This window comes from Ursus americanus, chromosome 8 (assembly GCF_024610735.1).
Source record: "Ursus americanus isolate L20-20 chromosome 8, mUrsAme1.1.p, whole genome shotgun sequence".
NCBI classification, from domain to species: domain Eukaryota; kingdom Metazoa; phylum Chordata; class Mammalia; order Carnivora; family Ursidae; genus Ursus; species Ursus americanus.
In genome coordinates, this window is record NC_142134.1 from 23,043,131 (window position 1) to 23,059,717 (window position 16,587).

General features: G+C 42.4%; 1 protein-coding gene across 3 annotated transcripts in view; it reads right to left on the bottom strand.

The window, feature by feature from the left end:
* FRAS1 (Fraser extracellular matrix complex subunit 1) overlaps positions 1-16,587 on the bottom strand; it is a 413,106-nt gene that overhangs the window by 168,890 nt on the left and 227,629 nt on the right. For all 3 annotated transcript variants that reach the window (XM_045790212.2, XM_045790198.2, XM_045790207.2), the window contains 2 exons: positions 12,717-12,857; positions 10,241-10,384 (listed from right to left, as the gene is read on the bottom strand). In XM_045790212.2, coding sequence (XP_045646168.2) covers positions 10,241-10,384; positions 12,717-12,857 — 285 coding nt within the window. The remainder of the gene's footprint in view (positions 1-10,240; positions 10,385-12,716; positions 12,858-16,587) is intronic.

The window sequence follows — 16,587 nt, forward strand, 5'->3', positions numbered from 1 at the left end:
GATTAGGTTCTTAATGCAACCACATTAAATGCGTTTGGAAGCGGTTACGATTATCAGCACTTGTGGCTGTTTCTCATCAGGCGAAAAAGAAATGATTTCGTGCCAGACAGAGCTCAGGGCCCTTAAAGTGGGCATAGAATTTGAATTCTGATGCCACTTTTTAAAATTGACGAGGTACTGCTTGTGAGACAGTACGGAAGAAACCCAGAAAATAACATACAGATGGCAGAAGAGAAAGAAACACCCTCTCTTTCCCCTTCACTTGCTTTGTCCCAGCCCACCCGCAAGCTCTTGTATACAGACCACGTGTTCTGGGAGCGGCAGGAGGCAGCGCCAGATGTAAGAGCAAAGCTCTCCGCTCGGTTTCGGTGCCAGTTCTTGCTGCCAACAAGAGGTCACGAGCACCACTCCTCCGTGTATGTCAGGGCCTTCTACCTCGCCTTCCACCAGTTTATGCTTCGCTCTTGGTGCACCTCCCAAACAGGAAAACATTCACTCCAATGAGCGTTTATGGACTGTCAGTTGGCTGTGAGGCACTATGGAAGTTTCCATAGGAGATAGAGCATTGAGTCAGACTCGGCGTCTTCCCTTGAGATGTTCATGACAGGGTCTACAGGAGGAAAGCCATGGCGGTGTCTTAGGAGGGCCAGAGAATATTTTACTCAGAAAGAATCAGAGGGACTTGAGCTTTGTGAGGTGTGGCAATGATCAGAATGTGGAATAGGGCGGGGAGGAAGCAGGGTAACTCAACTGTTTTGAATTCTGCGGACTGAAAAATCAGCAATGGGTGGACAAGAAATTCAGGAGACAGAAGAAAAGGAGCTCGTGGGTTAAGGGATATGTAGACAGGGTTTGTGGGTATGGTGTTCCTGTGGATTAGATGTCCAGGACGTAGACAGGTAGAGACGAGGGCCCGGAGATGACCGTCCCGTGTGCACTCCACGTGGACTCCAGAGGCAGTGAGAGGTATCATTGTCCCTGGGAAAGGGGCTGGGTGGGGACAGGGAAGGAGGGGGATGAAATGAATAATGAGCAAAGGAAATAACTGACAGGCAAGTCCAGCTCCTGAAGGTGACGTGCCCTCAGCTCAGGCCACAGACAGAGGAGCCAGGGTGAGGGGACTCCTTCCTCAAAGTAAGGCATGAGGAAAAAGAGGGATCTAAAAGAAGAAGCAGAGCCCTTGAGGAGAAAAGGTGAGGAGGTTTTTTGTTGTTGTTTTTATCAGATTATGCTATTCTTCCAAATGAGAAAGAAAGCAGAGATGTAAACTGATCTGACTAAGTGAGATTTGAGTTGAGGGAAGGTATGGACAGTGTGTAAGGAAAGGCATGGTGGGCGAGATGACAAAGCATCGAAGGGAGCTGTAAATAGCAGGACTGCCGAGAAGCAGAGAAGGTCCAGCTGGAACTAGATCAGGGCCCGGAAGCTGGTGACATGTGCTCAGTTGTGTGCTCTGTGACACGGCACTGCTTCCATGCCTGGCTCTCCTACTCGCTAGCTGTGAAACATCGAGTAAGTTGGCTAATGTCTCTAATCTCAGTCTTCCAGGCTATAAAATGGAGATACTACTGATACAGAACAGACCTCCAGGGTTGCAGTCAGGATTAAATGAGATAGTATATGTGAGGAGCTGTCACGCACTAAATGTTCAATAAGCATTGGCCATTATTTCTGCAGTAGGCCCAGTCAGAACTGACACCGGCAAACCAATCATCACGCCTACATCTAAGTCACTCTTCTTGTCTATAGCATGTAAACCACAGAGATTTACACGCGTGGAAGAAACATAAGTACGTGCAGCCTTGGCGATCTTGCCATCTTTAGTACTGAGAGGATAACCTGTGGGTCTAAATTCAGTTGTGTTCTTTAAGTAAGCCTTGTAGTTCTTATGAAGACAATGGCAATCTTGACTTCATTGGGAGCCCTGCCATGTTGAAAGCTTGGAAGTAAGGTCTTTCTGTAAGGTAAAATATTGTTTAGGAAAAGTCACATGAAGGGGAAGTATACAAGTTCTTCTTCTTCTTTAATTTAGAAAGGCGCAATTTAAGCATAGGTCATGTTCTTTTTTTTCTGGAAGGTAAAGAAAAGAAACACCTTGGAATATTCAATCATCCTTCAACAGACAGTGTGGTCTCTTAAATAAAACACAAATTGGGAGAACAAGGAAGAGACAATCATTGAAAGTTCTGGAGAAAGATTGGATATGCAACTCACAGTTCAAGCAATAGGAGATAGGGTGACAAGATGAGGAATACGAAAAGAAAGTACATTGCCAAAAAAGAAGATAAGGAAAACAAAGCTGCAAGTGTTCAAAGAAAAAAAAAAGATACTAGAAAATTGAAAAAATATAGAGATAGAAGAATTGAACCAGATGGAATGAAGTGGGAGGTGAACAAGAAAGAGATAAGAAGCAAAAAATGGGTCACACTAAGAAGAAAGATCCTTGATAGAATTAGGATGGGAAGCAGTAGAGGGAATGAGAGTAGTCATTAGGATGCCACGTTCGAGTCACTCATTTACCCAGCCTTTCTTGATCACTGTCTATGCACCAGTCACTGCACTGAGAATTCCCACAGAATAAGAATTCCCACCTCTACAGGAAAGTATCTTGGAATGATCAAATGAAAAGGTAAATGAGAAAATGTTCTGGAAGGTATAAAACTCCACAAACACACCAGTATTACTATTACTAATAACATGAGAAACAGACCCAGTCCCAGCTGAAGCCCCGGATCTCATACTCAACCTTCAGAGGGCCGAGCAGGAAATCCAGTTCCTCCTGGTAACTGCCCAGGTCCACAACAGGAAAATGGCCCCTCAAATTAAGTTATACAAACATAATGGAAAGCTGGTTAGCCATGAAAAATGACAATAATGTGGATTCTTCCAATATTTGCCAACACACAGAAATATACAAATTGATATTTAGGATAAATGAACAAAGAAATACATAGGTGCTGACTGCAACTATTAAAAAATGCATGTGTATAACCACTGAAAAAGATGAAAGTAAGTGCAGAATGATATAAATTATTAAAATTGAGTGTACATTAATGTTTTTCTTTAAAGTTTATGCATTTAATAATGATATATACAATAAGAACACATGGCAGTCTGAAAACAGCTTCCTTAGCATTTAAAACAGACTAGCAAGTTCTCGCAACTTTTCCCAACAATGCTCTCCAAGGCATCTTGTCATGCCAGTCCCTTTTAACCCATCAATCAAAAAATTCCCGAGAGCCTACTGTTCCTGAGTGCCTACTGTTATAATCAACTATATTTAGCATTGTAGAGTACAACAAAATGGTTAAGCGTGTAGATTTTGGAATCACACTGTCTAGATTGAAACCCTGGCTCTGTATTCTATTGTCATTTTGAGCACATTACTTGCCTTCCTGTGTTTCAGTTTCTCCATATGTAACATCAGTATCTGCTTTGGAGGATCATCATTATTACTAAGTGGCAAAATTTTAAAAAATGAACTTTTGTCATTTGCAATGATGCGGATGGAACTATAGGGTATTATGCCAAGCGAAATAAGTCAATCAGAGAATGACAATTATCATATGATTTCACTCATATGTGGAATTTAAGAAACAAAACAGAGGATCATAGGGGACGGGAGGGAAAAAAAAATACGATGAAATATGAGAGGGAGACAAACCATAAGAGACTCTTAACTCTAGGAAACAAACTGAGGGTTGCTGGAGGGGAGGCAGGTGGGGAGATGGGGTAAGTGGGTGATGGGCATTAAGGAGGTTATGTGATGTGATGAGCACCGGGTGTTATATGCAACTGAGGAATCACTAAACTCTACCTCTGAAACTAATAATACACTATATAGTAATTAATTGAATTTAAATTAAAAAATATTAAATGGCAAAATGCATTCAAAGCAATTAGCACAGTGCTTGTCACATACTAAGTTCTCAGAACAGTCACCTATTTTTAGATACCCCGAGAAAGATCACTCACAGGGAATGTGAGCTAGTCAATGCCAAGTACTAGGTAATTGGTAGAAACAATCAGCACCCTAGGAATTAGCACCCTAGGAATTAGCAGAGGAAGCTGGTCCTAGAAGGGAAGGGATCCAAGCCAGGCCACGGCGAATGGATGAGCAGGACTTTGAGGATCAAAATTACGTAGTAACTGCTCCAATAGCGTTGCCTCTTGCTTTCCGTGCAGCTTGTAGCCGCAGGAGCGGTTCCAGCAAGATGGAGAGCGGCGCCAACGCACCTGCCCCACACGCAGAAGCTGCTGCAAAACAGAACCGGCTCTCCCCTCTGGCTCAAGTCCCTGTGTGTGCAGGGAGAGAGCTGGGACACTGGCTCACACGGGGCTCCTTCCCGGCTCCTTAATTACATTCAACTGTAACTGGGCTTTTCATTGCTTGATGCTGCGGTTGTACCAGCTCATTCCAAAACGAGCATTTGTTGCTCTTTTAATTTGTGTGTTTCAACTTTTCCACCATTTTTTTTAGGGCCCCATCTTTCAGAAATGATGGCAGTAAGTGGGGAAAATCATGGAAAGGACTTAAACGTTTTTCATTTTATGATTTGGAAGAAAAATGTTAACAGGTTTTCTAATCCGTCAACAAATGGCTTCACTCAGGTTCAGAGAGCAAATACTTCTCAGACACAACACTGGAAAAGAAGTACTGATTACTCTTCAGCTCTCCGCAACAAGCAAGAGAGTGGCAAATGGGAGCCTCCTTGGTGACCCTCTGCTAGCCCAGAAGATGGAAGGAAGGAGGAAGGAAGGAAGGGATGAATGGAAGGAAATGCATAACCTGAGTATTGGTTCATTATTGTATTTTATCTTTTAGGGAGTGCCAGTAAATTGTCAAACATATTAAAATCATTGCAGGGCTTCCCAAAGGTTGTCCCGCAAACCACAGGTTAGCTCTGAGAGGCTATAACAAATAAAGGAGAGGGGTCTACAATGAAATGCTTGAGAAACGATGATCAGTCTCCTTCTTCTTAGAGAGTCACAATACCCATCGGCTTGCTTAAGTTTCTAAGAAATTCTGCAATAAAGAAAGGTGCTTAACTCTATTTACCTGAGAGTTTCCCAAATTTATTTAGCCACAGTCTTTTTCACATACAATACCTATTAACCACAGCTTAAAACTTGAGTCCCATGGAATACAGTATGAAAATGCTCAGAATAATATTGCTTTACCAACTCTTATCTTCTTTTGCTTACGTTCTGGTGTAGATTTATAAATAAATGAGCATTTAAAAAAATTACTGCATAAACAAACAAAATTTAATCCCCCAGGCTGCTACAAACCTAATGAATTAGCTGTTTACAATTTTCCAGTCTTCCCTTCTACTTAACTACTCTCAGTATTATCTCCTTTTCTATGTAAGAACTCGAATGTACAGCCACTCCATTAGGCATTCCACAAAACCCAATGCATCTGCATTTTTTTATGCATCTGCATTCGGACATTGCCCCTCGTGTTTTCTTTTTAATTTTCACCCTCTTTTATGAACAGGGGAAAGGTTTTGGCTGAGCAAGACAAATGGAGAAAGCGCCGCAGGCTCTGGAACTTGGGGAGAATGTTGTTTAGGCATGGGCAAAATATAAACCACCGCAATAAAATCTATGAAGAAAAGGTCTGGCTTTCCATAACACTTAACCATGCCTGCTGCAATTTGTCCACTCTTGCCTCTCACCTCAGTTCATTTATCTTTGTTGAAAACCTGCAGCCCTGGCCTAAATCTCACAAACTATATTTGCTTTGATAAACTTGGAGGAAAAAAACCCACACATATGACATCTCCATATGTGATAACACATTGAGGTTTTTGGACCTGTTCCCAGGATGTGTTTATTCTTGTCTGTATGATAGATTAGATGTAATTTTCTTTCTTAAACAGCTAAGTGCAATTAAGAGGTCTCTGATGATGATCTTAGGTACAGCTCAGCTAAAGAGTAAATCCTGTGAGTAAATCCTACCACCCTGCAAAGCTCACACATGAGAGAGGGAACAGGGAGGGTCCTTCTCCAGGGGCTAGAATTTCCCCAGCATGACGAACATGCATTCCACTGACATGGGGTGGATTATCTTCTGTTTTGTCTATCATCACAGGGCTCCTCCTAACACCTTCCTGAGTTTAGATAAAAGTCACTGAAATGTTCCAGGAGGTTAACTATGACCCGACTAAAGCAACACTTGAGTTAAAGAATGTTCCAGGAATTTAGGTTCAGGGTAAAATTAAAATAGCAGATGAGCTCCTAGTGGCTACAGGAAGAAACCCATGGGTCATTTCAACCTTCAACCTCCTCATAGACAGCTACCCCTAGACGCCCAAAGGTCACCCCAAAGTCAATTTCTCCAGTTCAAATACATTATCTCTCTATTCTGGCCCTTAGTAAATAGTACTCCCACTCTTCAAATTTATTTGCCCAGAAACCTTGAAATCATCCCCAAAATTCCCTTTCCCTTAGTACCCAGGGCTGAGACATGGCCAACTTCTGTTGCTTCTACTAGGCTGAACCATAGAAAATTGCTACTATTTGATCATTTGTGCACATAAAACAACAATCTCACACAGGTCGACCTAACAGAGTTAATTCTTAGTGAAGCCATGCTCCCTTCCCTTCACCCACTCAGCAATTTTCTCATTAAAGGCTTCATCTCTCACCTGAATTCTTACAACTACCTCTTAAGATCCTTCTGCCCCAGTCTTGTCTTCTTCTACACAATCTTCTGTGGATCTTTCTCTTCACAGAAATGAAGCCATAACACTCCCCTCCATAAAAACCTCCAAGAGATCCCCATGGCCTTGATGACAAAGTACATTCTCCTTAAACAGAACGTACAAGGTGGCCTTCCTGACCTGGCCCTGGTTCCCTCTGCTCTAGGTACCACCACTCTCACACTCAGAGCTGGCGTTCTGCTTAATTCTTTGTTGGTGCCTGAACAGATAGTATTCTTTGGCCCACTTTCTGGAATGTTCTCCCTTCCAAATCTTCAAATCCCTCTACTTCCTACTTATGCTCTGTTATGATATGCTCCAGAAAGCCTTCACTACCCACCCTGCCACACACACCCAGTGGGGGTTAGGGTCCTGTCCCACAGGTTCATCTCATATCCACAGCACTATCGTGTTCAACACATATGTCCTTCTTTCACTACATGGTACGTTTCCTAAATACAAGCCCCACATCTTATTCATGTGGGCATCCCCAGAGCCCCGCACAGTGCACACAGTGCCCGGCATGGAGTGTGTGTTTAATAAATGTTTGATGAAGCTGTAAATGAATGAATTCATTACACTGCTACAGAGAGAAGTGGGAGGAGTTTGGAAAGGGGCATATACTTATTGAAAAAGTAAACTTTGGGGTCAGTGCACTTCTTTGAAAGATCAACAATTGAAATTACCGGTCAAATTTTTCTGTAACAAACACTGATACGCCAGTCTCTATTCAACAAAGGATTTCCAAGCACCAGACAATGGTTACCTTACCTAAAAACCTTTATTTAATAAACCTAAGTCCCAGGGCAGCCAAGGTTTGTCCCTTTCAGCCTATTTTGGTGGGAATTCTTCTTCCAGGGCTGAGGATTTCCGGAGTCATTTAGTTTAGTCCCATTACTCTTTATTCTAACGGTCCCCTACTAGCCTTAAAAAATTAATGCAACTCCTAATCACCTAATTTACCATCAAAGAGGGCTCTGGACATTGGAAAGAACAGAGCTCATTAAAAATTAAACTTTTCCAATCAACTTATATAAACATTTACTTATAAAATATGCCCCAGAATGAAATTTTTAGGGTCCGCATACAAAATAGGTTGAAAATAGAAAAGCCAACATGAAGGTCCACCCTTCTAACTCCTCTCTCTGACTATAATCTCTCCTTGCTCTAGTCCATCTTTCACAGACGGGCAGATTTCCTGCCCATAACACACCCTCAGTCAAGTCACAGTCCTCTCCCAAACTCTCGGGGCCCCATTGCCCACTGGATTCAGTTCAAACTTTCTGGCCCTAGAACTTTGGTCTCTCTCTACCCTGGTTCCAACTTAAATTTTCCAACCGTTTCATCTACTATGTCTTAACACAAACCATACTCTTCAGCCAGGTTGGACCACTCACTGGCCTTGAACGGCCCACATATGCCACCCATCTGGCGTCTCCTGGGGAACCACACCCGGAAAGCCTGCCTACCCTCCCTCTGTCTAACCAAATCCTAGTTACTCTTCAGGAAGAATCTTAGGTTCCACCTTCTCCACAGTGCTTTTCATATCTTTTACTTCTCCCTCCTCTGAACTCCTACAACCGATACTGCCTATAGGTGCTATTATCCATAAGCTGCTCTGTACTACCTGTTAACTGCAAAACTGTGATTTGGTTCATCTCCGTAAGTAGCGGGAAAGATCTCTGTGTGCCCTCAAATCGCAACTCAGCACCTTGTAGTTTCTTTCTTTTCTTTCTTTTTCTTTCTTTCTTTCTTTCTTTCTTTCTTTCTTTCTTTCTTTCTTTTCTTTTCTTTTCTTTTCTTTTTAAAGATTTCATTTATTTATTTGACAGAGAGAGAGACAGGCAGTGAGAGAGGGAACACAAGCAGGGGGAGTGGGAGAGGAAGAAGCAGGCTCCCACTGGAGGAGCCTGATGTGGGGCTCGATCCCAGGACTCTGGGATCACGCCCTGAGCCAAAGGCAGACGCTTAACGACTGAGCCACCCAGGCACCCCAGCACCTTGTAGTTTCTATGTAAATACCTGCAAATGTACTTTAACCATAAGAACCTCTTATTTCTCACGGTAGCTGCTCCTTTGTATCTTAACATAAGAAGCAGTCGCTGAACTCAAGCTCACAAACTATAATAACGGTCAGCCCCGGCCATCCCCAGACTCCTCTTCAAGGGTAGGCACTAATGCTTCCTATTTGCCCATTTCCCAAGTCAGTCCTGACTACAACTGGCAGTACGGGCAAGAGGCTCACACCCTACAGCTGTGGGGTAGCTCATTAGTCTCAAGCCTGGTCTCTCTGAGCTTCTACTTTTTGTTGCCCCTAAAATGTTTGCAGTCTTTACCATTGGGTTTTACCCTGAATCCCAGCATCTTTTTGGCTGTAGCCCTGCTCTGGACAATTCAGTCTTCCTAGGGTATAGACCCTGGACCCCAATGTCATCAGCTAAGCTCATGTGCAGAAAGGAATGGATCACCCGGACCATGGCATGACCAGCCACACTTGGAGGACTGTAATTGACTTCCTGTGTCCCCACCCACCAAAATGGACAAGAGTCCCAGACGGAAAGTGCTTGCTCCATATTACGATCTAGACAACTGACCACATCTCATCCCTGTCCAAAGACAAGGCCTACAGACAGATCAACTTCTCCATCACGCAACTGACTAAATCCTAGCTTTTTTACCTTTCCCAGTGGCAACTCAGAATGCTTCCTAGCCAAGCCCTTCAGAGATATGACAAAAGCTGCTGCAGGTAAATATCTTCAAGTTTCTCCTACAATATGGAGAAGTGAGTCAAGAAATATGTAATAACCCAGTAGTCTGTAAATTCCTCTCTCTAGACTATAAGCTCTTTAAGGGCATGGTCATTGTCTCCTTCACCTTTTTTTTTTTTCTTTTGCTTTTTTGTATTCTGAGCATCTGGCCATGAGTAGACACTCCAAGATAATTTGTTGTATGAATGGATGGATGAACACAAACCACTCTATGGCTTTTTCATCATTATCCAAATTCCAGGCTACTTTCCTAATATACACCTCTTTGAAATCGGAGTTCTAAAATGAGGAGGAAAAATCCCATCTCCTGAGACAACTGACTTACTTTTAGGTTAATCTCCCTAAATTTTTGTACCTAGGGCTGATGGCAAAAGTTCTCCACAGCAAGAGGCAGAAAATAATGTAGACAAGAGGGAATGAGTCTCCGAGTGATTGAAGTAATATGTTGCTGTCTTAAGCTGAAGTACACCACATGCATATAAGGTACTATTATCAGCACTTTCATCTTCATTAATATGAGGTTCTTAATTGTTTCAGGAAGTTCAAGAGTGTTATTAGAAGATTCTATTTGAATCTACAAATATTTCCCAAATGTCTGACAGGAAGCAGTAAAGTAAGCTCCCAGACCTGAGACAAATGCCTCCCCAAAAAGAGCTCTTCATCTGATGACAAAGGACAAGTACAGGAGAGCGTTCTCAAGCCTGGCGTGAAGAACGCCAGCCTTCGGCTAGTGGCTCCCACGACTACGGAGGAGCTCCCACTCACCAGTGCAGTACCCCACCAGGTTGAGGAACTGCTCTTCTTTACAGCTGGTCCTGCAGCTCCCACCAGCAAGAGTGACATGAGGGTGACAGGAGCTGCAGTCAGATTCCGATGGGCCGTGGCACTGCCGGCAGGTGGGGTGGCATTCTATGCAGACAAACAAGAAAGAGGATTGGAATTAGCAGCTCAGCATGTGAATACACGAAGTATGAATGCCTGCCACAAATTACATCAAGAGCAGACTTCAAACACTAATCATCTTTTGAAGATTCCTGAGCAAGCCTGGCCTACCCTTAGGCCCAACCAAAAGACGACAGTTCTGGTATCAATGAAAATACTGTCCATGAACAGAACATGAAACCTAGAACCATAAAAATTCAAGTAATTGGCTGCACATTCCAGAGGGCCCAGCATGACCATCCCAACGTATGTTAGTGAGGAAGTGCGGATCAAGGTCACGAAGCAGAGAGGTGAGTGGTAAGACTCCCTCCTTCTCGTTAAAACACCTTGTGTGATTCAGATTGCTGGACAGGGAGCAGAGGGAGACATTTTGCTTCTCAGAAATTTCTGGCAAGCAAAGGGGAACCATACACAGCAAGGGACACCAATACTTCTCTCTGGAGTCAGATGCCAGCCGTGCTCTCCCTTCAGGCCACAATTTGGATGCCTTGTGTTAGCAGCAGCACTTAATTAAAATACAAAGAACAGATAGTCCTCTTCCTGGAGTTTATCACGAGCCAGGTTTGAAGTCAAAGCTGTGTCTTCCCCCGAAAAAGCACGCATGTACTAAGGGGTACTACCCTGAAAACAAAGAAGTCACAGAAGGTGCCGGCAATAAAGATCAGGGCGCCAGGAGCAAATGAAGGCTGCAGCTGCATTGGGCTGCCAAGGCAGGCAGCAGGAGCGAGCACACGGAAGCAGAGCTAAGGATTTCTCTGCCAAGGACGAGGAGGTCTAAGTCCGTCTGACTCCAAGAGGAGGGGAGGTGAGGGACCAGAGCTGGGCAGAGCTTGCTCGAACTGCTGACAAAGAATTCCCTTCTGGCACAGAGCTGGTGAAAAGCAAAGGCACAGATTTCAAGTACAGTCAACTGCCTCTCACTTCTTTTGGCGAGAGGCCAAGAGAAGATAAGGAGTTATGAAAAAAAAGAAAAACAAACAAACAAATAAATAAATAAATAAATAAATAAATAAAGCAAGCAAGCAAGCAAGCAAGTAAGAAAATGCACTACTGATGAGTAGGCTAGCATTAGCAATCACCCCTCCTACATTCCTGAGGCTCTTAACTTGGAAAACACCTGTCCAAAAGATACTCGAGTTTTTAGGATGATTTCCACCTCCCAGTTCTTCCTCCCTGCCAGATTTCCAGTGACCTGGTTGTCCTGCCAACTCAGGGCACTGTCCATCTGCTGGCTGCAGGCGGGCAGAGGCATAGACAGAGGAGAGTTAGAGCTACTCAGACTTGACCCTCCAACAATTTCACACACCGGACAACCAGCTGGGCTAGGGTGAGTGCACACGAGGACAGACAACAGTTTTCAAGGACAACCCCAATGACAAAGAAACCAGGAACATTCCCACTGAACCTGATAGAGGATTTAAAGTGAAGCAACCCATCAAGGGCTTTGAGAGATTAAGAAGGTACTTGGAAAAAGAAAATTCCAGAAGAAACATAATACTGATCTTCAATTGTCTATACTTCTGTTTACATTGGATTTCCTCTTTGGAGTTTGAAGCTTAGATGAACCTAACAAGTATTAATTTATTTTTAAAATATTTTGTGTACTTGCTACATGTTTCCTGACTCCAGAATACAAGTCATGCAATTTTATAACAATTGGCTTTTTCCTATAAGCAGGCCTCAATAGTCTATTTTTAGAACTAAAATAGCAATCATGATAGAATGTGTTTTGTCTTATCTTTTCTTCTGTAGATACAAGAAAACACAGTGCTACAATAAGGTGCTTAAATTTTAGTATTTTGTCAATTCCAATAAAACCCTTAACTAATCTCAACTAGTAATTTCTAGAAGCTCTGTCACGGAAATATAAAGGTGTTGTTAAAAACATATTGGACCAACACATCAAAGAAAAAAAAAGTATCACTCTCTCTTTTTGCTCTCTCAGGCTGTAGCCAGGGGAAGCGAGGCTGAGAACTACAGAGTGAATGCCAAATTCTTACACAGATACATTAGAACCTGTCTGTAGTAGCTTGTCTCCATAACAAACACCATCAAACCCATCCCTCCTTGTATGCCTAGGGTAAAGCTGACTCCAATTTTTCACTTCATCCATATTTCCCTATTGGAAGAACAGAACTTCACTTGTTCCCCTCATTCTATACCTAACAAATTCAAGGAGAGGATTTACAGCCCAACCCTAGACCCCTGGTATGACCACGTTTTTAATTACAGAGTCTGGCTGCATGACAAAGACGAAACAATGGCGTAGGGAACATGCCCCAGCATGTTACATACTCACCTGTGCAACTGCCTTCCTGGTTAAAGTAACTATCTGGACACTCGGAGAGACACTGCCCATCCAACAGCACTTGGGAAGGCCAGCAGGCTGTGCAGTTATGTGGGCTCTTCCCTGCACACCTCAAACAGGACTGGTGGCAAGCTGGAAGAAAGAGGAAAGATAAAGCAGAGGAGACCATCAGGAAAGTCACCATATGACAAATGCAGTATAGCTCTGTCTCTCCAGTTAACATTTCTGGGTTGGAATAAGTTCTGCACATCGGCTTAGTTTTTCCCAAGGACAGGGTACACATCTCACATACTTCTTTCTAAAGGCCATATCCTGCAAAGCAAGCATCTGTGGGACTCAGATTAAGTAAGGCACAAATGCCACGAAACAGAAATAACCATTTGCAGAATCATACATTTCTTTCTTCCCAGGTTCCATTCTCAGAGAATGTCAAATAAAGACCAGGAAGCCATAAAACAGGTCTCCTTCCTTCAGGACAGCTCTTCCTCCATCATTAGACAACGGGCTGTTTATCAGGCTGCTCAAATTACAGAGAACAGGGATGGAAGTTGGCCTTAATCACAAACGTTTACATGGTGCCCACTCTCTAACAGAGAGTATACACGGGTGAGAAGAACTGTCCAACATTTTGAGCTGCTCAAACTAGCTGTGTCAACGGACAGTCACTGAAATACAATTAATGGGAGACGAAGTATCATTGAGGGAGTAAGAGCATCATATCGCAATTCTATGTGGCCTTGACTAATTTATGTAATTTCTCAAGACTCCTACTTCCTCATGTATAAAATGAGAATATAAACTGTACATAATGCATGGGGTGTTGTGGACACTAACTGGGTTTGATACATGTAAAGCGTAAAGTTCTTATGATAGTGCTAAGCACATAGCAAGGGCTTAAAAAATCTTAGCAGTAATTATTACCATTAAGTGCCATGATACAAGTACCCACGGGTGTAAAAAGAAAGGTGGAAGCAAAGAGAAAGAAGGCATCTCTGCTTGCCTCCATCAGACCTTTAAGAATAAAGGGGATATTTGCTTCAATTCCCAAGGGTGGACAGTGTATTAATCATGCTTTTTTATTTTCTGTATTTCTGGTAATTTGACACCGGAGGGTCCTGCGAATCCTGGAGAGACCGCCCTCCTAGGGCTAGCCAATTCCTAGAGATAGAAAATGACTAGCCTGAGAGTGTGCCTTTCATATGCTAACTAGCCAGTCCCAAGTCCACACACCTATCACCTCCCCCACTGCTCCCACTGGGGCCTCTGTCCCCATGCCAACTGGAGACAGTCCTGACACCCCAAAGCACACTGAAGTTATTCCAGCTAGCCAATCGCAAACTGCTACCAGGCCTCACTTGTTCCTTCCCACAGAAACCACAATAAAGGCTCTTGCTTACATTTTCCCCTCACTCCCTCTGCCTCTTGACCAACCCTGGTGCTTCCCCGTGTGGCCCCTGCCTCACACGCTCCGTGCCCCTTCCTCTTGGGAACTGTGAGTAAACACGTGCTACTCAATGGCAGCCATCTCCAGATCTCTTGGGCTCATCAACCCGACTAATAATAAAACCTCCATTATGAAACAACTAGTTATTCACTTCTAATCATTCGTTCATTCGTTATTGAGTCTCAAATAGGTCTAGGTGTTGGGGATACAATGGTGAATACGATTAAGACCCGATTCTTAACCCATGTGGATGACCCCATGCATTTCAGGCCACCTTCTGTCCATCCAGTGGACAAGATCCATAACTGCGGGCACCACTCTGGGTCTCCTCTTTGCCTCTTCTGTCTCCTCTATCAATACAAGACAGAGACTAGCAGCTTGGAAGAACCAAATGTGATTTTACACCACTGAGGTCTCCATTTCTACCAACCTCCAATAAAAATGCAACATACAGTTTTGGGTGTATGTGCAGCTCATATAAGCTAGGATGTCCTGGTCCAGGGGTACTGGTGGTTAAATACTCAACTACTAATACACGGCTAATATACACTGCTGTCCTATAGCTTCTAGTGCTGCCTGCAGCCTTGGCCCCACCTGAACACCCTGCCCCACCCGTAAACCAGCACCTAGAGGTTTAACACCTCCACCAGGAGGCTTCCAGGACTCTGCTCCTGAGCTAAGGCCAGCCCCATTTGGATTGGGCAGTAACTTGCTTTACTGGCTGATAAATATTTTGATACTCATCTCTGGATACACTGCAGAGCTTTATATCTATTCAACAGTATTTATTACCTTATGAAAAACAGAGCTAGAGCTCCAATTTTTAAAATAATTTCCTTTTTTTAAATATTGCCTTGTAAACAATTCTAGCACAAGTCTCAATAAGAAATTTTTCCCCAAATATTTTCAAAATCACTGAGAAAACGTTTCCTTTTCAAAAAACAAAAAAGGAATAGGTAAACAAATATTATAAAGGAAGGGTACATATTAGCCCATTATGTAAGACACATTTAACACAAATGAATGAAACAGCATGTAATAGAAAGTCAGGTGGCAATATTTCAAACACCAGCTAAATTATATTGTCAGCACAAAGCTTTCCAGGATGATTTGGGGAAGCAACATACTTCCACATATTTAAATATACCTATGATAATACCAGTATGTTTATATTAGACCTTACAAGATTGCTAAAAATCCCTAGCTCTTCCTATTATACCTCCTTAATAAAAAGGAAATCAAAGCATATCATTGTGGAATTGAAAACTAGGGAAAGATGAATTAATGCCTTATGAGCACACGACATACTTTATTTCATTCTATTTGGTCACAAAGTCAATGTGATAACCTGGCTCAATCTGAATAAAGGTTATTATTGAATTATATAAAACAGGAAAGTAAAGAGGACAAACAAGTTGAAAGACTGATGGGCCAAGAACTCCACAAGGAAGTCTCTTTGTCCTCCACTAGACTTTAGAAATCTAAACATCATCACGGCAAACTTCAGAACTGCTGTCATTGGAAATGTTTAATAACCAAATGGATAATGAGCCTGTTACCTGCTGAGTGGCACAGAGGGACAATGATATACTGGGGGACCAACCTGTCAAAGTCTTTCTTCCCCTACAATGCTCTATTCTGTAAGTACAAGCATTTGCATCTTTAAAACAATCTCCTGAAATTTCAATTCTGTGCTGGTTTGGGAAATATCTACATTATTTCAGTGACTTTAATGAGGCTCTATCATTCTGTGGAAGCTGCTTTCATAGCAGGAGTTCTGGTTTGAAGTCTAAGATCCTTCAAGGAAGACTAACTCCATTACAGGGCATATACGGAAAAGATTTGAAAAAAGTTCTATGAATAATTTCCCCACATAATACTACATTTTTAGAGAGTGGCTTTCCAGTTGATGGCTAAGTATATTTCTGAAAAAGCATAACTGAACAGCTTAAGCACTAAGCACTAAAAGTGTTAGCATTAAAGGTGTCCTTAGATGGTTGTAAAGTCCAATCAACCTGACTCCAGTAAAAACATTACCTAAAACAATTAAAACATATCGATTTTAGTTCTGTTCTATTCTACTCTATCTTATTCTGTTCTATCCTATCCCCTATTTAAATTTCAGACAACAAACACCACCACTTCTTTTTTTCTTTTCAATGATAAAAAAAAGTGGTCCAGCATCTCTATTTTCATATCATGTAAGATTTCCTGGCTTTTCACATCAGAATAATTTTTGAGGCAGACTTCTCTTGAATTATGATGTAAATATCAAAAATCCTCTAGGAAATACAGTAGGAATACTGTGATAAGGGTTGAAAACTGAAATGAGTTAAGTCAAATAAAGTCAATCTCCCCCTTTCCCTCACCTGCCTTCTCCTCTCTTTATTTTTCTTTCTTTTTTTAATGAGCTGAACC